The sequence below is a fragment of the Lipophrys pholis genome (genome assembly GCF_963383615.2).
Source record: "Lipophrys pholis genome assembly, chromosome: 19".
NCBI classification, from domain to species: Eukaryota; Metazoa; Chordata; class Actinopteri; order Blenniiformes; family Blenniidae; genus Lipophrys; species Lipophrys pholis.
Window position 1 is genome coordinate 2,340,677 of NC_137647.1, and position 21,294 is coordinate 2,361,970.

A 21,294-nucleotide genomic window follows, 5' to 3' on the forward strand; every position below is an offset into this window, starting at 1 on the left:
CGGTAAGCCCAGTCCAGACGTGCTGAATTCGGTTTGAGGGTTCTGAGGTATCATGGATGTAACTAAGTCATGGATGTAACTAATCGATGAAGGGTCTTTGGTGGCAGTGGTTTTGCCGACTTATCGTTTGACCAATAGTCCACCTATTTTTCTTTGGTCTCCTGTCAAACGGTTTCAAACAAATTCTCCTCCACACCACCGGGAGCGCTGTAAGCACTGCTGCTGGTTCAACCTGCTGGTCCTTTCTGTCACTGGTCTGATCTCAAAATGGCGGCAGCAGGTGAGTGAAGCAGCAGAGGTCCAGGATGTACATGATTTACAGAGTATCAAGGTTGTTCATTGAGGTCAGGTCTATTGATATGACTGGGCGGCCATGTTGGACGTCCTCTGACTTTTAACACCACTAAACACTTTGGACAGTAACAGGCAGATAAGCCTGCAGTAACAGGAAACCTGTCCAGGCCTCTGATTGGATGGTTTCAGCAGTAAGGAGGGAAGCTGAGAGACCCTCAGTCCTCCAGACTCTGAAGGTCCAGTTCATATCAGTTTTTCTGCTCCAGCTCAAGAAGGTGGTCTCTCCTGCCTGGTCCAGTGTCCAGACCGTGGTGGGGGGACTCAGGGAGACTAACTTCACTGTGTTTACTGTGTCATTGGCGTTGAGCCGACATCCAACATGGCGGCTCAACGACTCATGACGTCACTTTGTCACGTGGGTGAAAAACCTCAATACACAGCATTGTGTGCAACCTCCTCCAAATCCCCCATGATGCACCACTCAGCAGTATCCACCAGCCAGAGCGATGACCCGCCTCCTCCTCCTCTGATTGGCTCGTACTGCTGCGTTCACTCATCTGATTGGTTCATGTAAATGGTTTCACCTGCAGAGCACTTTTCAACTGCTTAAACCAACTGCACTTTACATTGTTCATCACATTCACACACACACTCACACACTCATCTGTCCTGTTGGTTTTTTTGTTGATCAGTGAGATCGACAGGAAGCTGCAGGCGGTGAACGTCCTCCTGTCTCCAGAGACGAGCAGCCCGGCATTCAGATGCCTCCGAGGTGTCCCGTCTGAAGACGACAGCGTCTTGGTGGTGAGCCCCGGGTCGGAGTCTCCGAGTGCGTCGGGCTCCACAGTCCGAGAGATTCCTCTGAAGATCCGCTGCAGGACAGACGTCCACAAGATCCCTGTGCTGTCGGTAAACTCTCCTCCCTGTTCACTACAAAGCTGCTTTGTTCACCATCACGTTTTACTCTCTGGTCCAAACTCTCCACCGACTGGTGGAGTGCTGTGTTTACATGGCGACGGAGGGTGGGCTGTGTTTCCATGGCGACGGTGAGCATGTTGTGTTTCCATGATGACGCGGGGTGCTATGTGTTTCCATGGCGATGTGGGAAGCTTGGTATTGCCACGATGAAATGTTTGATGTTTTTCTTCCTCCGTAGTCGATGAGTCTCAGCGTGGCGGTGGCCAAGCTGTCAGTCATCCTGAAGGTCCCGCCTCCTCGCCTCCTGCTGCTCATGAACGACGTGGAGCTGCCAACGCATGCCACCATCCAGGAGCTCGGCCTCGGCATTGCTGACATCATCGGTCAGTCACATGACGTGTGTGTAGTGATGGTGTGTGGGGTGGGGGGTGGGGTGGGGTGGTAAAGCGGCTTCATGAACAGGAAACGGTTTAAGAAGTTGTCGGCATTCGTCATGGTGCTGGACTTGTGTTGACCTGAAGGTTTATTTGTGCAGAGTGTGTCGTCATGACAACGGAGGATAAAGTTGGCGGCGGCAGCGGCAGTAACATCACTGTGAGGCTGCAAAGCGACAAAAACTTGTCTCAGGAGTTCTCCCTACTCAGAGTGCGTGGCTCGGCCCCTTTGTTTGTTTGTTTTTTTTTGTTTGTTTGCTTGTTCTTAACCTGCTCTGTCTGTTGCAGGACGAGCCATTCGGGTCCGTCTTCGCTCAGTTCCTATCGCAGCTTCCTGTCAAAGCTCGGAAAAAAGTTTGTTTCCATTTCGACGGCTGTAAAGTGACGGAGCAGCAGAGTCCTGCTCAGCTGGACATGGAGGACGGTGACATCATCGAAGTCTGGACCTGAGCTACCGCTAGCAGAGCTACCGCTAGCAGAGCTAAGGTTGCAGCTCAGCGACGAGGCTTTCATCTACCTCAGTATTTTCAGTTAGTTTTTTCTACGTCACAACAAAATGTTAACGGAGGAAATAGTTTCCACCTGAAGACTCAGCTCTGCCCCTACAGGCCGAGAAAGTAACTACAGCCACACCGTTGCCTCTCTCTCCCCCTGCAGGACGAGAGAGGAACTACAACCATACTGTTTCCAAACTGAGCAATAAATAATTTCACACAGTTGTACTTTTAGTTTGTTTCTAACAAATGAGTGATGTTTTTTCTTCCTGTTTTTCACCTGCAGACGAAATGTCTTTGTGAAACTTAAATTTTAATAATAAATGAAGTTAAAAATTAAAGAAGTTTGAAGGTCAGAGTTGATTATTTGTTCGTTCACAGTGTCGGCTTTTCTCCATCAACATTAGAGGCAACTTGACTCCGTCAACCTAAGACATAACGAGTTGTGGGAGTATCTTGGGTTTTATTCAGGACTGGTGGAGTGATGGAGGAGTGGTGGAGAACTGATGGAGCAGTGATGGACTGATGGAGCAGTGCCTTTTGCCGTTGCACTGTGCCATTGGTCCGAGTTCAGGGCCGCTGTAATTTTCTCTGCTATGACACGATCAGAATCCCGTCAGGCTGATCGGATCGATCACTGATCGGAACCAGGTTGCTCGGATAGTACTCGCTATGAAAAAAAAAAAAAAAAAAACTCCCTGTCATGTGATGCGTCTACAGGAAGTGACGAAAGTCATGTGAGCGGAAGTGCGCTCATGGCTGTGATGGCAACTGTCCGGTGACTCGTCAGTCCGAAACCTCGTAAACCCGAACCCGGTTCTTCAGAACCGAACTCCGCCGGACCCGCTGATTCCTGAAGCTTCCTGATGGCGCGAGACCCGCGGCTGTAACCGCGCGAGTCGTTCAGCTCGTTCACCGGAATATCTGAGTCAACGTCAGAGGTAAACAATAACACAACTGCACAGGGGAAAACAACTACACAGGAAAACAACCATACAGGGGGAAACAACAACACAACTACACAAAGAGGAACACAACTACACACAGGAAAACAACTACACAGGGCGAAACAACAACACTGAAGAAAACAACCACACAGGGGGAAACAACACTGAGGAAAACAACAACTACATGGGGAAACAACAACACAACTACACAGAGAGGAAAACAACAACTACACAGGGGGAAACAACAACACTGAAGAAAACAACCACACAGGGGGAAACAACAACACTGAGGAAAACAACAACTACACGGGGGAACAACAACACAACTACACAGAGAGGAAAACAACAACTACACAGAGACAAACAACAACACAACTACACAAAGAGGAAAACAACAACTACACAGGGGGAAACAACACAACTACACAAAGAGGAAAACAACAACTACACAGGGGGAAACAACACAACTACACAAAGAGGAAAACAACAACTACACAGGGCGAAACAACAACACTGAAGAAAACAACCACACAGGGGGAAACAACAACTACATGGGGAAACAACAATAACTACACAGAGAGGAAAACAACAACCACACACAGGAAAACAACACAGAGGAAAACAACACAACTACACATGGGGAAACAACTACACAGAGAAAGACATCAGAACCTCTGGGGGGGGGGGTCACCAGCAGAAAACCTTTGGGGGGGGGACAGCAGCCATCTTGAAAGTGACAGAACTGAGAAGAGGCCAAAACAAGCCAGAAGCTTTGTGACATTGAACGTGATGATTGTTGTCTCCTCCCCCAGCGGCAGCCATGTCTGCGGTAGACGTGACGTCGGATACGGCGCCGTTCTTCTCCTCTGACAGTGAGGCGGACGGCCCCGAGGATCACGGCACGACGTCGACTCCCGGCGAGGAGGCGGAGCCTGCAGAGTCAGCCAGCGGAGTGTCCAACGTCCGGGCGCTGCTCACCGTCTTCATTCTCTGCTACATCAACCTGCTCAACTACATGGACAGGTTCACCGTAGCAGGTAGGGGGCGCCACACCTGGATCAGCTTTTCATCTGACTGGTTCTGGGGGTGGGTGTCGTGTTGATGTAAACTAGACACTCTCTCCACCAGGTGTTCTTCCCGACATCAAGAATTACTTTGGGATCGATGATGGAAAGTCCGGATTACTGCAAACAGGTGAAAGATACTGTAGTAATCCTGAACTCTGCTGTGAACGACCCTGTTAGTGATGAAGTTACTTTAGTAATCCTCGCCTCCGTCAGTCTTCATCTGCAGCTACATGTTCCTGGCGCCGTTCTTCGGTTACCTTGGCGACAGGTACAACAGGAAGTACATCATGAGCGTTGGCATCGCGTTCTGGTCGGCGGTGACACTGGCGAGCTCCTTCACCCCCCGAGAGGCGAGTAACTTCACTTCCTGCAGTCGCTGCAGGCTCTGGTTCTTCAGGTTCCACCACGACGCAGCTTCTCTCCTAGAACTCTTTATTATCACTAATCTGCCTTTAATACTGTGACGGGCCGAAGTATCTGATTACTGTGCTCTCACTACTTGAGTAATGTAGTTTAGAAAAGCACTTTGAGTGTTTTCAACATGTGACCTGCTTCAGTCCTTTAACAATCAGCAGTGGAAGTGAAGAGTTGTGGAGCGCTGCAGCGGCGCGTTAACCTGTGGTGATGCGTTACCGACGCTGCAGCGGCGCGTTAACCTGTGGTGATGCGTTACCGACGCTGCAGCGGCTCGTTAACCTGTGGTGATGCGTTGCAGCACTTCTGGGCCCTGCTGCTGACTCGTGGGCTGGTCGGAGTGGGTGAGGCCAGTTACTCCACCATCGCTCCCACCATCATTGCCGACCTCTACGTGAAGGGCAAGAGGACCAACATGCTCTCCATCTTCTACTTCGCCATTCCTGTTGGCAGGTAGTGCCGCAAGCATCCATCATCCATTCATAATACATCCATTCATCCACCCACCACTGACCCTCACCCTCTCACGCCATGTGTTTCCCCTGGTCAGTGGTCTGGGCTACATCGTGGGATCACAAGTCAGTAACCTGACGACGGACTGGCACTACGCCCTCAGGGTGAGTCTGACCCGCCGAACGTCTGTTGCTTCTGTCCTGCGCTGACTCGCTGGCTCCTCCTACAGGTGACGCCGGCGTTGGGTGTGGTTGCTGTGCTGTTGCTCCTCTTTGTGGTCCAGGAGCCAAAGAGAGGAGCCGTGGAGGCTCGGCCGGAGCACCACCTCCGCCAGACCAGCTGGCTGAAAGACCTGCAGGCCCTCAGCAGGAAGTAGGTCTCCAGCGTAAACACCTGCAGGAGCTTTACCTGCTGCTCACACCTTCCCTCTCTGCAGCTGCAGCTTCCTGTTGTCCACGCTGGGCTTCACCGCCGTCGCCTTCGTCACCGGCTCTCTGGCTCTGTGGGCGCCGACCTTCCTCCTCCGGGCCGCCATCTTCACCAAGGAGAGACCGCCCTGCACCGAGGGACACTGCGCCTCCTCCGACAGGTAACACACCTGAGAGTGGAGTTTAGACAAGTAACACACACCTGAGAGTGTTGAGCCTGTTTCTCAGTGTGTGCGTGTCTCTGAGTTGCCATAGCAACGTGACATGTTGTCTCCCCCGACAGTCTGATCTTTGGCATCATCACCTGTGTGACCGGCGTTCTGGGCGTGTTCAGCGGCGTCCAGGTGAGCCGGCAGCTCCGGAACAAGACGCCGCGTGCTGACCCGCTGGTTTGCGCCGCCGGGCTGCTGCTCTCGGCGCCTTTCCTCTACCTCGCCATCGTGTTCGCCGAGCTCAGCACCGTCGCCACATACGTGAGTCCTCGGTCTGTTTCACTAATACTCTACTGCTCTGCTGGTGGAGTAACCTGGGAAGGTTCCACACTAAGTCCTCCAACAGGTTCAGTAAGCAGCAGAGGTCAAGGGTCAACGTGTTCACGTGACCCTGAGCTGCACGTCTGTACAGGTGGAGACGTTTTAACAGTACAAGTACAGAGGAGAAAAAGAATGAAGTGAAGAAGTACATTTGATTTCTAGAACTTTTCATAAATCAAACTAATGAAAGTTCATCCAACAAAGCAGCTAACAGCAGAGTAATCAGAGTACTGGGAGTAAGGAGAGTAATGAGACACTAGAACATGAGAGAAGGAAGCTAGTCTTGAAGGTTCCTCTGGGTCCAGGAAGTTCTGGTCCTGCTGCTTGGTCGTTCCCAGTCACCCGTCCATCAAATCCTGCAGGTTTTGGAGAAGTTGGTTCACGGCTGGATGGAAGTTGGTTCACAGCTGGACGGAGGTTGGTTCACAGCTGGAGGGAAGTTGGTTCACAGCTGGACGGAGGTTGGTTCACAGCTGGAGGGAAGTTGGTTCACAGCTGGACGGAGGTTGGTTCACAGCTGGACGGAAGTTGGTTCACAGCTGGAGGGAAGTTGGTTCACAGCTGGATAGATGTGGGTTCACAGCTGGAGGGAAGTTGGTTCACAGCTGGATAGATGTGGGTTCACAGCTTCCTCTCGTGTGTCTTCAGGCCTTCATCTTCCTGGGAGAAACCTTCCTGTCCATGAACTGGGCCATTGTGGCCGACATCCTCCTGGTAAGAAACCTATCTCTCTCTCCTCCACCACCTCATTCCCCCCTCTCTTCCTCCGCCCCCTTCAATTCCCCCCTCTCTTCCTCCACCCCCTACCCCCCCTCCTAGTTGGACAACGCGCCGTCAGTGGATCGCCTCCTTTCTTACTCTGTGGTTTCACGTCCTCGCTTCCTGTTTTGCAGTACGTGGTCGTTCCCACTCGCCGCGCCACCGCCGAGGCGCTTCAGATCATAGTGTCTCACCTGCTGGGCGACGCCGGGAGTCCGTACCTCATCGGAGTGGTACGTCCAAGTCCGGCACACACAGGAACCCAACAGGAAGTGATGTTTGAGCTCAGTGTTCTGAGCAACGCAGAACGCTGTAGCCTTTCCAGAAGATGCATTTCAGACACTGGATTTAAAAGTTCCGTGTTGTTTCCCAGTTGTCGGACTCTCTGAGGAGGAACGACTCCTTCATGTGGCAGTTCAGATCTCTGCAGCGCTCTCTGCTGCTCTGCGCCTTCGTGGCCGTTTTGGGCGGAGCCTTCTTCCTCGCCACCGCCCTCTTCATCGAGGGAGACCGCGCTCGTGCTGAGAAGCACGTTGCCACAGGTGAGATGCGCGCTGGCTGCAGGTGAGCCACGGGTCAGTGAACGCTTTGATACCCCACCGCTAATGCTACGCTTATCGTGAAGCTAATGCTAATTTAGCTCGTTGTAGACCTGTTTGAGTTTTGCAACGACTCGTTTTCCATTCATCCATCGGCGCTGGAGCCGATCCCAGCTTCCTGTAGGTGAGGGCAGGTGGGGACGGTCAGGTGAACTCGTCCATCACAGGACAAACAACCACACACACGGTTCAGTGTCACCAGATAACCTTGTTGGACCGTGGTTTCGTCTTTTTGAGACGTGAATAAAAAAACCACGACGACGCTCGGATGTTTTGTTTTCAGATGATGAACCGATCGTCGTACCGAAGAGCGGCCGCTCCACCCGGGTCCCGGTTTCCAGCGTCCTGATTTGATGGAGGCGACCTTCACATCCTTCCTGGTTTCATTTGGAGGATGAGCGGACCGCTAGCATACCGATAGTAGTCTGATAGCAGACCACTAGCAGACGGTTAGTCGCGATGGACAATTATTTTTATACTACTTTTTTTTAACATGACTGATTTAAAGAAACGGCCCTGAATTGATGGTGTGCTGATGATCGGAATTGTTCTGCCCCCTGGTGGTGGACCTGGTGTTCTGCCCCCTGGTGGTGGAGTGACGCGGCTCACAGGGATTAGTCGTCTTCTTCGGTTTTAAAGATCAGATTTAATCTAATCTGGATTTTACCAAAAGTCTTTTAAATCAACGCTAAGTTTGTTTCTGATTTTTCTTTCAGGTTTGATGATTTTAAAATGTATCAGAAGTTTTATTTTGTTCTAATATTAAAAACTGCTGATGACAACTTCCAGTGTGTTTATTTGTGTGTGTGTGTGCGTGTGTGTGTGTGTGTGTGTGTGTGGCATACTCGTTGGCTACACACTGATTCTGTAGTCCTTCATGTGATACTGAACCTGACTGGTTTCATCCTGACGCTCTGGAAGAGTCCTCTGCACTCTGCTGTGGTTTCCTGTTTGAAGGTGGGAGGATGTGCAGACGGTTGCAGAAGTGTTGCCATGGCGCTGCAGCAACCCGCCGAGGCCGCTCTGATTGGCTGAAGGAGGAGCTGCTGGTTGATGCTTCCTGCAGGTTTCAGTCGGCGACGCCTCTGAGCTTCTCAGGGTCTTTGACTTCTTCTCACTGCGATCGCTCTCTGAGATCTGAAGAGGTCAGAGGTCAGGGTCTGGGTGGAGGGAGGCCAGGGCTCGGCTAGTGATTGGGTGCGGCGAGGAGAGGAGGAGACGAGAACATGGCCGCCGTTGGGTTCACGAGGAGCAGATGAGACGAGGAGCCGAAGCTTCTTCCGTTCCGCAGCTCAGATTGCCGTTCGTCCGCAGGTGAAGGTGAGTCCTTGCATCGGCACAGGAAGTGGACAGAACTCGCCACTGCACTCGCCATCCACTTCTTGTGACAGGAAGGCCGGCAAAGGAAGTGGACCGAGCTCACTGCTGCACTCGCCATCCGACAGACAAACTCTGAGCTGTGAGCTCATCAAACGCTCACATTCAACACCTTTTGTCTTTTCCTGCTGAAACAATACTGAGACTAAAGTTCAGACTACTTTCACCTTTAAAATATCTGTAAGACGGAGTTTAGACTGAGCCTAGACTAGTTCCCGATGATGTTTAAGACAGAGTTTAGACTGGGCCTGGACTATTCCCTGATGATAATTAAAACTGAGTTTAGACTGGGTCTACACTAGTTCCTGATGATGTTTGAGACAACGTTTAGACTGGGCCTAGACTAGTTCCCGATGATGTTTAAGACAACGTTTAGACTGGGCCTAGACTAGTTCCCGATGATGTTTAAGACAACGTTTAGACTGGGTCTAGACTAGTTCCCGATGATGTTTAAGACAACGTTTAGACTGGGCCTAGACTAGTTCCCGATGATGTTTAAGACAACGTTTAGACTGGGCCTAGACTAGTTCCCGATGATGTTTAAGACAACATTTAGACTGGGCCTAGACTAGTTCCCGATGATGTTTAAGACAACGTTTAGACTGGGCCTAGACTAGTTCCCGATGATGTTTAAGACAACGTTTAGACTGGGCCTAGACTAGTTCCCGATGATGTTTAAGACAACATTTAAACTGGGCTTAGACTAGTTCCTGGATGTTTAATACAACGTTTAGACTGGGCCTAGACTATTCCCTGATGATAATTAAAACTGAGTTTAGACTGGGTCTACACTAGTTCCTGATGATGTTTGGGACCACGTTTAGACTGGGCCTAGACTAGTTCCCGATGATGTTTAAGACAACGTATAGACTGGGCCTAGACTAGTTCCCGATGATGTTTAAGACAACGTTTAGACTGGGCCTAGACTAGTTCCCGATGATGTTTAAGACAACGTTTAGACTGGGCCTAGACTAGTTCCCGATGATGTTTAAGACAACGTTTCGACTGGGTCTAGACTAGTTCCCGATGATGTTTAAGACAACGTTTAGACTGGGCCTAGACTAGTTCCCGATGATGTTTAAGACAACATTTAAACTGGGCTTAGACTAGTTCCTGGATGTTTAATACAACGTTTAGACTGGGCCTAGACTAGTTCCGGATGATGTTTAAGACAGAGTTTAAACTGGGCCTAGACTAGTTCCCGATGATGTTTAAGACAACGTTTAGACTGGGCCTAGACTAGTTCCCGATGATGTTTAAGACAACATTTAAACTGGGCTTAGACTAGTTCCCGATGATGTTTAAGACAACATTTAAACTGGGCTTAGACTAGTTCCCGGATGTTTAATACAACGTTTAGACTGGGCCTAGACTAGTTCAGGATGATGTTTAAGACAGAGTTTAAACTGGGCTTAGACTAGTTCCCGATGATGTTTAAGACTGACTGTCTCATTGATCAGCTGCTTCCTGTTTCACTGATCAGCTACTTCCTGTCTCACTTCCTGTCTTACTGATCAGCAGCTTCCTGTCTCTTTTCCTGTCTTACTGATCAGCTGCTTCCTGTCTCTTTTCCTGTCTTACTGATCAGCTGCTTCCTGTCTCTTTTCCTGTCTTACTGATCAGCTGCTTCCTGTCTCTTTTCCTGTCTCACTGATTAGCTGCTTCCCAAAGTCAGCAGGAAGTCACACACGGCAGGAAGTGACACAAACTCAGGAGGAAACTTAAAGATGACTATAATTAAACAGAAGTGAAACTGTGATATTGCTCCTTCAACATGAAGTGTCAGTGAAGAGTTGATAAGATGCTGACCTTTGACCCCTCTCAGGTGAACCATGGACTCTTCCTGGCTCCTGCAGCTGCTGTCCGCCGCCATCCTGGTGGCCACCGTCCTCCTACTGGTGGTTTGTGTGAACTGCAGGAATGTCGGTCCACTGGGTGAGGCGCTGAAACACTTCTCACTGTGGGTTTCTCCCAGTACTAGATCAGATCAACCTGATTAGTAATCAATACTAGATCAGCCTGATCAGTAATCAATACCAGATCAGATGGCCTCTTTTCAGGCCTTCTAGGTTATTTCAAAGTATTGACCAGGTGTTTGAACAAGTTCCAGAAGAAAATACAACCTTCTCGTTATTCCCGCTGCAGTTCACTGTTTGTCCATCAGGAGGCAGCAGAGCTCCTCTTGACACTGTACATTGTGTAGATACATAGGGAGATAGACAGGTGGCGCTCTCTGTGGTTCCTCTGTAGGAGACCGATGTGGTCGTCATCCGCCACAGGAAGTGGAGACGTTTTGTCCAAAGGTAGTAACTGTGTGTGTGTGTGTGTGTGTGTGTGTGTGTGTGTGTGTGTGTGTGTGTGTGTGTGTGTGTGTGTGTGTGTGTGTGTGTGTGTGTGTGTGTGTGTGTGTGTGTGTGTGTGTTCCTTCCAGAGTAACTATTGTAACGCTGTTATCATTATTATCGGAAAATGCTGCAGTGAGTATTGACAGGAAGTATTGACAGGACATCATGACAGGAGGACTGGAGGTTCCTAGGTTGTGTACAGAACACTGGGTTCTCAGCGCTGCCCCCTGGAGGTTCTCAGGTTTTGTCCCAGTAGAATGGAGGTGGAGCTTCCAGCTCTCAGGCTCCTCCCACGAGGAAGCAGGTCCAAGGTTCAGTAGGGAGGCCGACTCAGTCTCTACTGCGAAGGTTTCTATTTAATGAAGCTACAGTGAAGCTGCTTCAGGACCCTGGAACATTTTCTAGTGCAGCTGATGGAGGTTTACTGATGGAGGTTTACTGATGGAGGTTTAGATTGGAGGGTCGAAGAAAAAATGAGAGAGAAAACAAGAGAGAGAGCGAGAGAGAGAGCTGGTCAAGGTGTTTCTCCTCTAGGTGACTCTCTTCTCTTCTGTCTGTCCAGTTTCCATCCAACAGACTCCTGCCTCAGAGGACTACGTCTCGTAAGTCTCCACCACCACCTCCCCACCACTACATCTCCACCACCACGTCTCCTGCACCACATCTCCACCACTACATCTCAGTGGAGACCCCAGATTATGGAGCATCTCCCTCCTCTCACATCAGATTATAGAGCATCTTCCTCCTCTCACATCAGGTTATATAGCATCTTCCTCCTCTCACATCAGATTATAGAGCACCTTCCACCTCTAACAGATTATATAGCATCTTCCTCCTCTCACATCAGATTATAGAGCATCTCCCTCCTATAACATCAGATTATAGAGCATCTCCCTCCTCTCACATCAGATTATAGAGCAGTTTAAATCATTTCCAGGTCTAATAAATTGCTGTGTTCATGTTGAAAACTGCAGGGTGAATATCTCCTGTCTCTCTTTCCTCATCAGGTCCACTGACTTCAGGATCGTCCCTTCATGTGTGTTTGTTTGTTTGTTTGTTTGTTTGTTTGTTTGTTTGTTTGGTTTGATCCAATGTTTCCAGCAGCTACACACATTAAATTCAATTAAATTCAACTTTATTTAAACAGCTTCAAACACAACACAGTCATTTTAGTGCTTTTAGAGACAAAGCCAACAATTTACCATCAACAAGTAGAGGAATATGCAGAACCAGACTCAGAGGAGAAACCTGCAGAACCAGACTCACAGGAGGAGAACCTGCAGTGCCAGACTCAGAGGAAGGGAACCTGCAGAACCAGACTCACAAGAGGAGAACCTGCAGAACCAGACTCAGAGGAGGAGAACCTGCAGTGCCAGACTCAGAGGAGGGGAACCTGCAGAACCAGACTCGCAGGAGGGGAACCTGCAGAACCAGACTCAGAGGAGGAGAACCTGCAGTGCCAGACTCAGAGGAGGGGAACCTGCAGAACCAGACTCAGAGGAGGGGAACCTGCAGAACCAGACTCACAGGAGGGGAACCTGCAGAACCAGACTCAGAGGAGGAGAACCTGCAGAACCAGACTCAGAGGAGAAACCTGCAGTACCAGACTCAGAGGAGGAGAACCTGCAGAACCAGACTCAGAAGAGAAACCTGCAGTACCAGACTCACAGGAGGGGAACCTGCAGAACCAGACTCAAAGGAGGAGAACCTGCAGAACCAGACTCAGAGGAGGAGAACCTGCAGTGCCAGACTCAGAAGAGTAGAAACCTGCAGAAACAGGCGTACCTGCCCTCAAACACAGTAAACTGGGATTGGCTCAAGCGCCCCGCAACTCTGAACTGGAATAATTGGTGGAGAAGATGAATTGATTCGATGGTTGATGAATGATGGATGGATGATAAATGGATGGATGATGGATGGATGGATGATAAATGGATGGAAGATGGGTGGATGGATGGATGGATGGATGGATGGATGCATGGATGGCAGACTGATGGATGGTTTCCATTTGTAAAAATAGATGATTCATCTCAGCAGATGATAGTGACACACTGAGTGATGAGGATGATGATGATGATGACATACTGAATATGGATGAAGATGATGATGATGATGAAGACGATGTGTCTTTCGTTGCAGTTCGTCCTCACATTGACCTGACCTCCCCGGACTCCAGCCTGCTGAGGCTTGCTGGCAGTGAGAGAAAGGAGAGTGGTGAGATGTTTCTACTTCCTGTTCCTGGTTGTTACTGTCGTCGTCTGTTGATGGTTTCTACTTCCTGTTCCTGGTTGTAACTGTCGTCGTCTGTTGGTTTCTACTTCCTGTTCCTGGTTGTTACTGTCGTCGTCTGTTGATGGTTTCTACTTCCTGTTCCTGGTTGTAACTGTCGTCATCTGTTGGTTTCTACTTCCTGTTCCTGGTTGTTACTGTCGTCGTCTGTTGATGGTTTCTACTTCCTGTTCCTGGTTGTAACTGTCGTCGTCTGTTGATGGTTTCTACTTCCTGTTCCTGGTTGTAACTGTCGTCGTCTGTTGATGGTTTCTACTTCCTGTTCCTGGTTGTAACTGACGTCGTCTGTTGATGGTTTCTACTTCCTGTTCCTGGTTGTAACTGTCGTCGTCTGTTGATGGTTTCTACTTCCTGTTCCTGGTTGTAACTGTCGTCGTCTGTTGGTTTCTACTTCCTGTTCCTGGTTGTAACTGTCGTCGTCTGTTGATGGTTTCTACTTCCTGTTCCTGGTTGTAACTGACGTCGTCTGTTGATGGTTTCTACTTCCTGTTCCTGGTTGTAACTGACGTCGTCTGTTGTTGCTCAGAGAAGTCGATCAAATTGTTTCACTGGTTTCTTCTTGTTTCCAGACAGTAACTGCAGCTACGAGAATCCAGGTAAAACCTCACTTTCTGAACACCGGATTTATAAACTATGATTATAAACTCCGGATTTATAAACTACTGATTTATAAACACCTAATATATAAATTCCTGATTTATAAACTTTGATTATAAACAACTTATTTATAAACTACTGATTTACAAACTACGATTTATGAACTACTGATTTATGAAGTTAGATTATAAACAACTTTTTTATGAACTACAATTGATAAACTACAATTTATAAACAACTTATTTACAAACTTCTGATTTATAAACTACTGATTTATAAACTACGATTTTCAAACTCCGATTTATAAACTATGAATACAAACTACTGATTTCTGAACTTAGATTATGAACAACTTTTTTATAAACTACAATTGATAAACTACTGATTTATAAACTACAATTTATAAACAACTTATTTACAAACTTCTGATTTGTAAACTACTGCTTTACAAACTACGATTTTTAAACTATGATTATAAACTAAAATTATAAATCTTAGTTTATAAACTATGATTTATAAAATAAAAATGATAAACTACTGATTTCTGAACTATGATTATAAACAACTTATTTACAAACTTCTGATTTGTAAACTACTGCTTAACAAACTACGATTTATAAACTATGATTATAAACTATTGATTTACTACTGTGTGAATGTGACGTTAACCGTCACTGTGTGAATGTGACTTTAACAGTCAGTGTGTGAATGTGACGTTAACCGTCAGTGTGTGAATGTGACGTTAACAGTCAGTGTGTGAATGTGACGTTAACCGTCACTGTGTGAATGTGACGTTAACAGTCAGTGTGTGAATGTGATGTTAACCGTCACTGTGTGAATGTGACGTTTACCGTCAGTGTGTGAATGTGACGTTAACAGTCAGTGTGTGAATGTGACGTTAACCGTCAGTGTGTGAATGTGACGTTAACAGTCAGTGTGTGAATGTGACGTTAACCGTCAGTGTGTGAATGTGACGTTAACCGTCACTGTGTGAATGTGACGTTAACCGTCAGTGTGTGAATGTGACGTTAACCGTCAGTGTGTGAATGTGACGTTAACCGTCACTGTGTGAATGTGACGTTAACAGTCAGTGTGTAAATGTGACGTTCCTCTGCAGGACCTGAATCCCTGGACAGTGACCCTGACGACCCCACCGACCATGAGTACATGTACGTCTCCTCCGTCTGAGTCGATCTGCCAACTTAATGTTGCTGAGAAAATGAGCGTCTTTCTTCTTCTGTGGTTTGTGTAGACTGGTGCTGCCTGGCGGTGGGGCTCCGCCCACTTTGAGCCGCGCCTCCACGCCCAGCTCAGGTGAGCCGCTCGTTTCTCATCCTCACTTCTCCTTGATGTTTCCGTGGAAACGTTCACATTAATGATGCAAATGTCTGTTTCTCTCCAGATGCTCAACACAACTACGTCAACATTGATAGGGTTGTTTCCTCCACACTGGGTGTGCTGATCAGACACTGTGGTTATTGATCGCTGATCAGACACTGTGGTTATTGATCGCTGATCAGATTCTGTGTTTGTCCTCAGAGGAGAATCCAGACTACGTCAATGTGGAGCCCGGAGACGAACATTCCCGAGGTGAAACACTGAGAGAGAAACCAGAGATTCAAACTCTGAAAAACATTTGAAGGATGAAAAACTTTCTCATTCTTCAGAAGGAAACAATTTGAAAAACATGAAAACAAAAGCTGGAAAAAGTGGTAAAAGAAGGAAGTTCCAAAAGTTAAAGGAATCCATACATCCATCCCTTCATCCATTCACCTTCATCATCTGTCCATCATCCATCCACCCATCCATCCATCCCTTCATCCATCCACGATCATCCATCCATCATCATCCATTCACCTTCATCATCTGTCCATCATCCATCCCTTCATCCATCCACGATCATCCATCCATCCATCCATCCATCATCACGAACTCACCTTCATCATCTGTCCATCATCCATCCCTTCATCCATCCACGATCATCATCTGTCCATCATCCATCATCATCCATTCACCCATCCATCCATCCCTTCATCCATCCACGATCATCCATCCATCATCATCCATTCACCTTCATCATCTGTCCATCATCCATCCACGATCATCCATCCATCCATCCACGATCATCCATCCATCATCATCCATTCACCCATCCATCCATCCACGATCATCCATCCCTTCATCCATCCACGATCATCCATCCATCCATCAATCCATCATCATCCATTCACCTTCATCATCTGTCCATCATCCATCCACGATCATCCATCCATCCATCCACGATCATCCATCATGTGTCCATCATCCATCCATCAATCCATCCATTCATCATCATCCATTAGGGTTAGGGTCATCCATCCATCCATTCTTCATCCATCCACCATCATCCATCTGTCCATACAACCATCCACCCACCCACGATCATCCGTACATCATCCATCTATCCACCATCCACGATCATCCATCCATCATCATCCATTCACCCATCCATCCATCCACGATCATCCATCATCTGTCCATCATCCATCCATCAATCCTTCCACGATCATCCATCCATCCCTTCATCCACCCACGATCATTCAACCATCCACCATCAATCCATCCATTCATCATCATCCATTAGGGTTAGGGTCATCCATCCATCCATTCTTCATCCATCCACCATCATCCATCTGTCCATACAACCATCCACCCACCCACGATCATCCGTACATCATCCATCTATCCACCATCCACAATCATCCATCCATCATCATCCATTCACCCATCATCATCCATCCATCTATCCATCCATGAAATAAATTATGTATCTGCTGATTGATGTTGGTTTCAGAGGCGACGGCAGAATCTTCGGCTCAGAGTGAAGAAGACAACAGTGATGACGACGAAAAGGGAAACTACGTGAATCAGCCAACAGTAAGTAAAGAAACTCCAGAAGATCCTGAGTCCAACTACAAGTCAGCGTCAGAACGTTTCCTCTCTTACAGATGATCCACATTGAGCCCAGTGCATGATGGGACATTGACACCACAGACAGCCCAGTGCATGATGGGACATTGACACCACAGACAGCCCAGTGCATGATGGTGCTCTGACCTGTTGGTTCTGAACCGTTTGTCTCTCCGTCGCGGTGCTGCAGCCGACCTGTTTGAACTGAATTTTACTGACAACTCCTGAGAATGTTTGTTTGTGTTGTTGCCATGGTTACCGCTGAATAAGCTGACTGTGAAAAAGAAATAAAAGTAAACAAAGAAGTCCAACTGGACAAAATTCACTTGGCTGGACCACAAACATGGCGGATGTTTATTTGACTACATTCTTACCTCCATTTTCTATTGAAGTACTGTCAAACCCTCATCACCAGTCGCACTCTTCTACTTCCTCATGTCCTCAACCCCACCCCCTTGTATCCTCAACCCCACCCCCTTGTGTCATCAACCCCGCCCCTTATGTCATCAACATCATGGGGTGGGGTTGAGGATACAAAGGGGCGGGCCCTTTGGATCCTCAACCCCACCCCCTTGTATCACCAACCCCACCCCTTGTGTCATCAACCCCACCCCCTTGTGTCATCAACCCCACCCCCTTGTGTCATCAAGCCCACCCCCTTGTGTCATCAAGCCCACCCCCTTGTATCCTCAACCCCACCCCCTTGTATCCTCAACCCCACCCCCTTGTGTCATCAACCCCACCCCCTTGTGTCCTCAACCCCACCCCCTTGTGTCATCAACCCCACCCCCTTGTGTCATCAACCCCACCCCCTTGTATCCTCAACCACACACCAGTTTTTGAAAAAGAGGCTGATAAAATAACGTCTCGCTCAAATCATCTAAAAACATAATGGCCACCTACTTGTCATCGGCTAAATCCATCTTTTTTTGGCAACGATCATCATCTCCAGTTCACAGCGAGCAAATGACTCACGGCTCAGCATTACGCACGGCGCGATTGGTCAAGTGATACCACATGGTATATAGACCTTTTGAAAGGCGGCCTCTGATTGGTCCGTAATTCTCTGGCTCATCCTGATTGCCTACACATGCTGAAGCAGGGTTCTACCGTCCAGAATGGAACCATCACTCCGATCCACAGAGCGACGGGACCGACTCACTTTCATGCTGCAGAATTTCCTTTCCAAGATGCCGAGTCCAATCTGCAGAATCCACACAGGCGATATTAATTCTATGATCCATCTAGTTTCTCATTTCCAACATGTTGACATACGATTCATTCATGTTTTTCATTGAAGAATGAAATGTTGACTTTGATAGAAGTATCGACAATCCTGCTTTTCCCCCTCACCAGTTTAGTTCGCGTGACTAAATCGTCATTTTCAAACTTTTTAGGATTTTCATCATTTTTTGACCAAAATCTTTAACTTTCCTAAAAGTAAAAATATTCACCATCTGGACGTCTTGTTTGTCTTGTCTTACCATCATTTTCACAATTTTTGGTCTTAATATCATTTTTGACTAAGATCCATCGTTTTCCCTTTGCACTATGTGGGGCGGTGCTGGTAGAGCAGTTGTCTCCCATTTGGATGGTTGCAGGTTCAATTCCCACGTCCACCTGTCGACATACTGACGTGTCCCCAAGCAGGACACTGAACCCAGAATTCCTCTCATTGGAGTGACGGCGCATTGACGGCTGCACTAGAATATATTGACCATTTCGAGGCCTTCCCATCATTTTCACACAACTTTCGGTTCTCAGGTTCGCTAACCCTCACAGGCACCAGGGTTAAGGCAGGTGCGCGCACGCACGCACGCACACACACACACACACAAAGGGAGACGGCAGCTTCATGTTTCACTATATTTATATTATATTGTCATCATTAAATCCAATGTAGTACCTGAAACTAACCACACGGGGGCAGGACGGCCACTGTCGCCCCACACAGACGGTCCCAGCGAGAGGGTGAGGTGGGGGTGGGGGTGGGGGTGGGGGAAAGGCACAAAGAGTTCAAGGCGGGTGGGGGTGGGTGGGTGGGTGGGTGGGGGGGGGGGGGTTAGCGGACAGACACAAAAAGGCACGAGTAGAAAAAGTTTCTATTTTTCTTTTCTTAACACTCGAAGGCAGGAGGAGGGAGGGGGAGGGGGGGGGCATCTCCATGACAACCAGACAGCACATCCTTTATATATAAATATATGAATATAATTATTTTCCTTCTTTTTCTCCCAAAAATAAAAAAAGGCACAAAGACATGAGAATCACAGGATGAACGCAGTTACAAACTAAAGAAAACAATAAAACCGATCCGACAGTCTTTATCATCATCTTCATCATTACCGTTACACCCATTTTGTGTGTGTGTGTGTTGGGGAGGGGGGGGGGGGGGGTGATGTGATGTGTTCAGGTACCAGGGGAAATACAAACTCTGCTCAAAAACGTTGCTGACTGAGACACGAAGCAGTAAATCAGTTTTCATTTTCACTCTCCACACTGACAGGAACTTTGTTTTATAATTATTCCAAACGAGGACATTTTGTCTCCGTCTTTATTTAATAAACGTCTAACTTTGCTTGAAGTGAATTTACAATTGATTGTTTGGTCACATCACAAACTTTAAATGAAGAAAAAAAATTTTTTTTTATTACTTTTTTCTTTTAGTGTCGACGCACAAAAGTACACTGTAAAAAAAGTTATTAAATTTTAATTAGGCCTCTTTAGTAAAATATTACATAAGTGACTATTTATATTAACCTTTTAATACTTATATTTGCTTCCATTAGAATCAAATAATTAGAAAAAAGATTTAAATTTTACATATTGCAAAAACAAAATAAAAAAACACCGGGAAAAAAAATAAGTGACACTTTACCTACATGAGAACATTTTAAATGAAAGAAATAGTGAAAATATTTGTGAAATTTTAACATTTTTCTTCAGTCAGTATTCTGAGATTAAAGCTACAAATAAAACAGGAAAAAAAACTACCTCGTCTCAAACTTGCATTAGAAAAAAATCCTTGTAAGAAAAACATTTACAAATGAAGGTTTCTGAAATAATAAATGTGTCGCAACAAAACTCGGATCATTTGAAATTCACAAGTTAAAAAAGTTTAAAAATAGTTTTTCCGAAAAAAAAAAAAAAAAAAAAAAATCGAGATCATGAATACAAATTTGAAATCAACAAAGTGAAGTTAAATGATTCAATTTTGAATATTTTAATGGATAAAAGAACTTTATAAATCCTGAAAGTCAAAACTTTAAGATTTATGGAAACAAGTTTTCACTAGTTAGCAAAACTAGTTGAGAATGAAGCCGGATTGAAGAGAAAACTGCTCAGCTCAGTTTAGGGTTTCATGCTCGGTACCAAAAGTACTAACAGAGCCAATGGTACCAACAGAACTAACAGAACCGACGATAGAATCAGAACCAATGGTACCAACAGTACCAATGTTACCAACAGTAGAACCAACAGTACCAATGGTACCAACACAGCTACCAGAACCAATGGTACCAACAGAACTAACAGAACCAACAGTACCAACAGAACTAACAGAACTAACAGAACTAACAGAACTAACAGAACCAATGGTACCAACAGAACTAACAGTACCAACAGAACCAATGGTAACCAACAGTACCAATGTTACCAACAGGACTAACAGAACCAATGGTACCATCAGAACCAACAGTACCATCGACTAGGTTTATATTATCCCACTGAAAAGTTTCGAAGGTGAAAACCTCCAGGATTCCTAGTTTCAGCCAGAGCAGCTCAGCGTCGACGGACAGAGTGACAAACGAGCATGTTTTTGGGCAGAGTTTGTGAACGTCGTGGTTCCTGCTGCTGACGAGACGTTCAGTGTGGAGGAACAATCAGAAGAAGGTTGGGCCTCACGCTGAGGTTCAGTCTGCAGGAGATCAGCCGCGTCATGTGACGAAGAAACAACAAGCTTATTTTGGCTAAAAACAACAAGTAACAATAATAAGAACAGTTAGTGTTTAAATCTGCTTCACTGTCGCTGCTTCTCTCTCATATAGTGTTAGTACTTTTACTCCTCCTCACCGCCTCCTCCTCCGTCTTGCGAACAAAATAAAAATACTGGTTATGAATGGCTATGATTAACGCCGCCTCATCCATTCTCCCTCATGCACACACAGAAAAACACACATACACCTCCTGCTGCACCTCCTCCTCCTGCTGCTGCTGCTGCTGCACCCCCTCATCAGAAGAAGGAGTACTGGTTGTCAATGGCTCGAGGGGCGCGCGCTCCTTCCCTCTCCTCTCCCTCCGCAGCTTCCAGCTGGCGGAGAGGAGTGTCCCTGTCTCTCTCCTCCCAGTCGTCCCCTCCTCCTCCCCCTCCTCCTCCTCCTCCCCCTCCTCCACCACTCCCT

General features: G+C 47.1%; 3 protein-coding genes across 5 annotated transcripts in view; all 3 read left to right on the top strand.

The window, feature by feature from the left end:
* Positions 1-2,815, top strand: part of nfatc2ip (nuclear factor of activated T cells 2 interacting protein) — a 4,647-nt gene extending 1,832 nt beyond the window's left edge. Inside the window, exons 5-9 of one of the 2 annotated variants that reach the window (XM_080487114.1) lie at positions 1-864; positions 987-1,203; positions 1,451-1,595; positions 1,748-1,857; positions 1,935-2,815. The exon at positions 1-864 is cut by the window's left edge and continues 93 nt beyond it. In XM_080487114.1, the coding sequence (XP_080343240.1) occupies positions 674-864; positions 987-1,203; positions 1,451-1,595; positions 1,748-1,857; positions 1,935-2,096 (825 nt within the window). In that variant the 5' untranslated portion in view covers positions 1-673 and the 3' untranslated portion in view covers positions 2,097-2,815. The remainder of the gene's footprint in view (positions 865-986; positions 1,204-1,450; positions 1,596-1,747; positions 1,858-1,934) is intronic. The other variant, XM_080487113.1, reaches the window with a different exon arrangement.
* Positions 2,816-2,854: 39 nt separating this feature from the next.
* Positions 2,855-8,122, top strand: spns1 (SPNS lysolipid transporter 1, lysophospholipid). Of its 2 annotated transcripts, none has more exons than XR_013936328.1 (13): positions 2,855-3,081; positions 3,900-4,124; positions 4,216-4,281; positions 4,368-4,504; positions 4,870-5,021; positions 5,119-5,185; positions 5,251-5,393; positions 5,458-5,610; positions 5,733-5,922; positions 6,345-6,696; positions 6,876-6,974; positions 7,115-7,283; positions 7,624-8,122. XR_013936328.1 is itself a non-coding variant. In XM_080488014.1 (13 exons), the coding sequence occupies exons 2-13, from the start codon at positions 3,908-3,910 to the stop codon at positions 7,692-7,694; spliced, it is 1,530 nt and encodes a 509-aa protein (XP_080344140.1). In that variant the 5' UTR covers positions 2,855-3,081; positions 3,900-3,907; the 3' UTR covers positions 7,695-8,122. The 2 variants fall into 2 exon arrangements, 1 of the variants encoding a protein (XP_080344140.1); XM_080488014.1 differs by having other exon boundaries at positions 6,631-6,696.
* Positions 8,123-8,286: 164 nt separating this feature from the next.
* Positions 8,287-17,236, top strand: lat (linker for activation of T cells). The gene is made up of 12 exons (XM_080488500.1): positions 8,287-8,660; positions 10,543-10,652; positions 11,625-11,664; positions 12,070-12,098; positions 13,202-13,276; positions 13,921-13,947; positions 15,066-15,117; positions 15,201-15,262; positions 15,351-15,401; positions 15,488-15,538; positions 16,782-16,864; positions 16,936-17,236. Exons 2-12 carry the CDS (start codon positions 10,550-10,552, stop codon positions 16,960-16,962), a joined length of 600 nt encoding a protein of 199 aa, XP_080344626.1. The 5' UTR covers positions 8,287-8,660; positions 10,543-10,549; the 3' UTR covers positions 16,963-17,236.
* Positions 17,237-21,294: the final 4,058 nt, after the last annotated feature.

Bases quoted from the DNA above. Each gene is read 5' to 3' on its own strand.
- spns1 (XM_080488014.1), top strand. From the start codon at position 3,908: ATGTCTGCGGTAGACGTGACGTCGGATACGGCGCCGTTCTTCTCCTCT. The intron at 5,022-5,118 runs GTAGTGCCGCAA...TCCCCTGGTCAG, and splicing joins TTCGCCATTCCTGTTGGCAG to TGGTCTGGGCTACATCGTGG. The intron at 5,394-5,457 runs GTAGGTCTCCAG...CCCTCTCTGCAG, and splicing joins CTGCAGGCCCTCAGCAGGAA to CTGCAGCTTCCTGTTGTCCA.
- lat (XM_080488500.1), top strand. From the start codon at position 10,550: ATGGACTCTTCCTGGCTCCTGCAGCTGCTGTCCGCCGCCATCCTGGTG. The intron at 10,653-11,624 runs GTGAGGCGCTGA...CTGTCTGTCCAG, and splicing joins CAGGAATGTCGGTCCACTGG to TTTCCATCCAACAGACTCCT. The intron at 13,277-13,920 runs GTGAGATGTTTC...TCTTGTTTCCAG, and splicing joins CAGTGAGAGAAAGGAGAGTG to ACAGTAACTGCAGCTACGAG.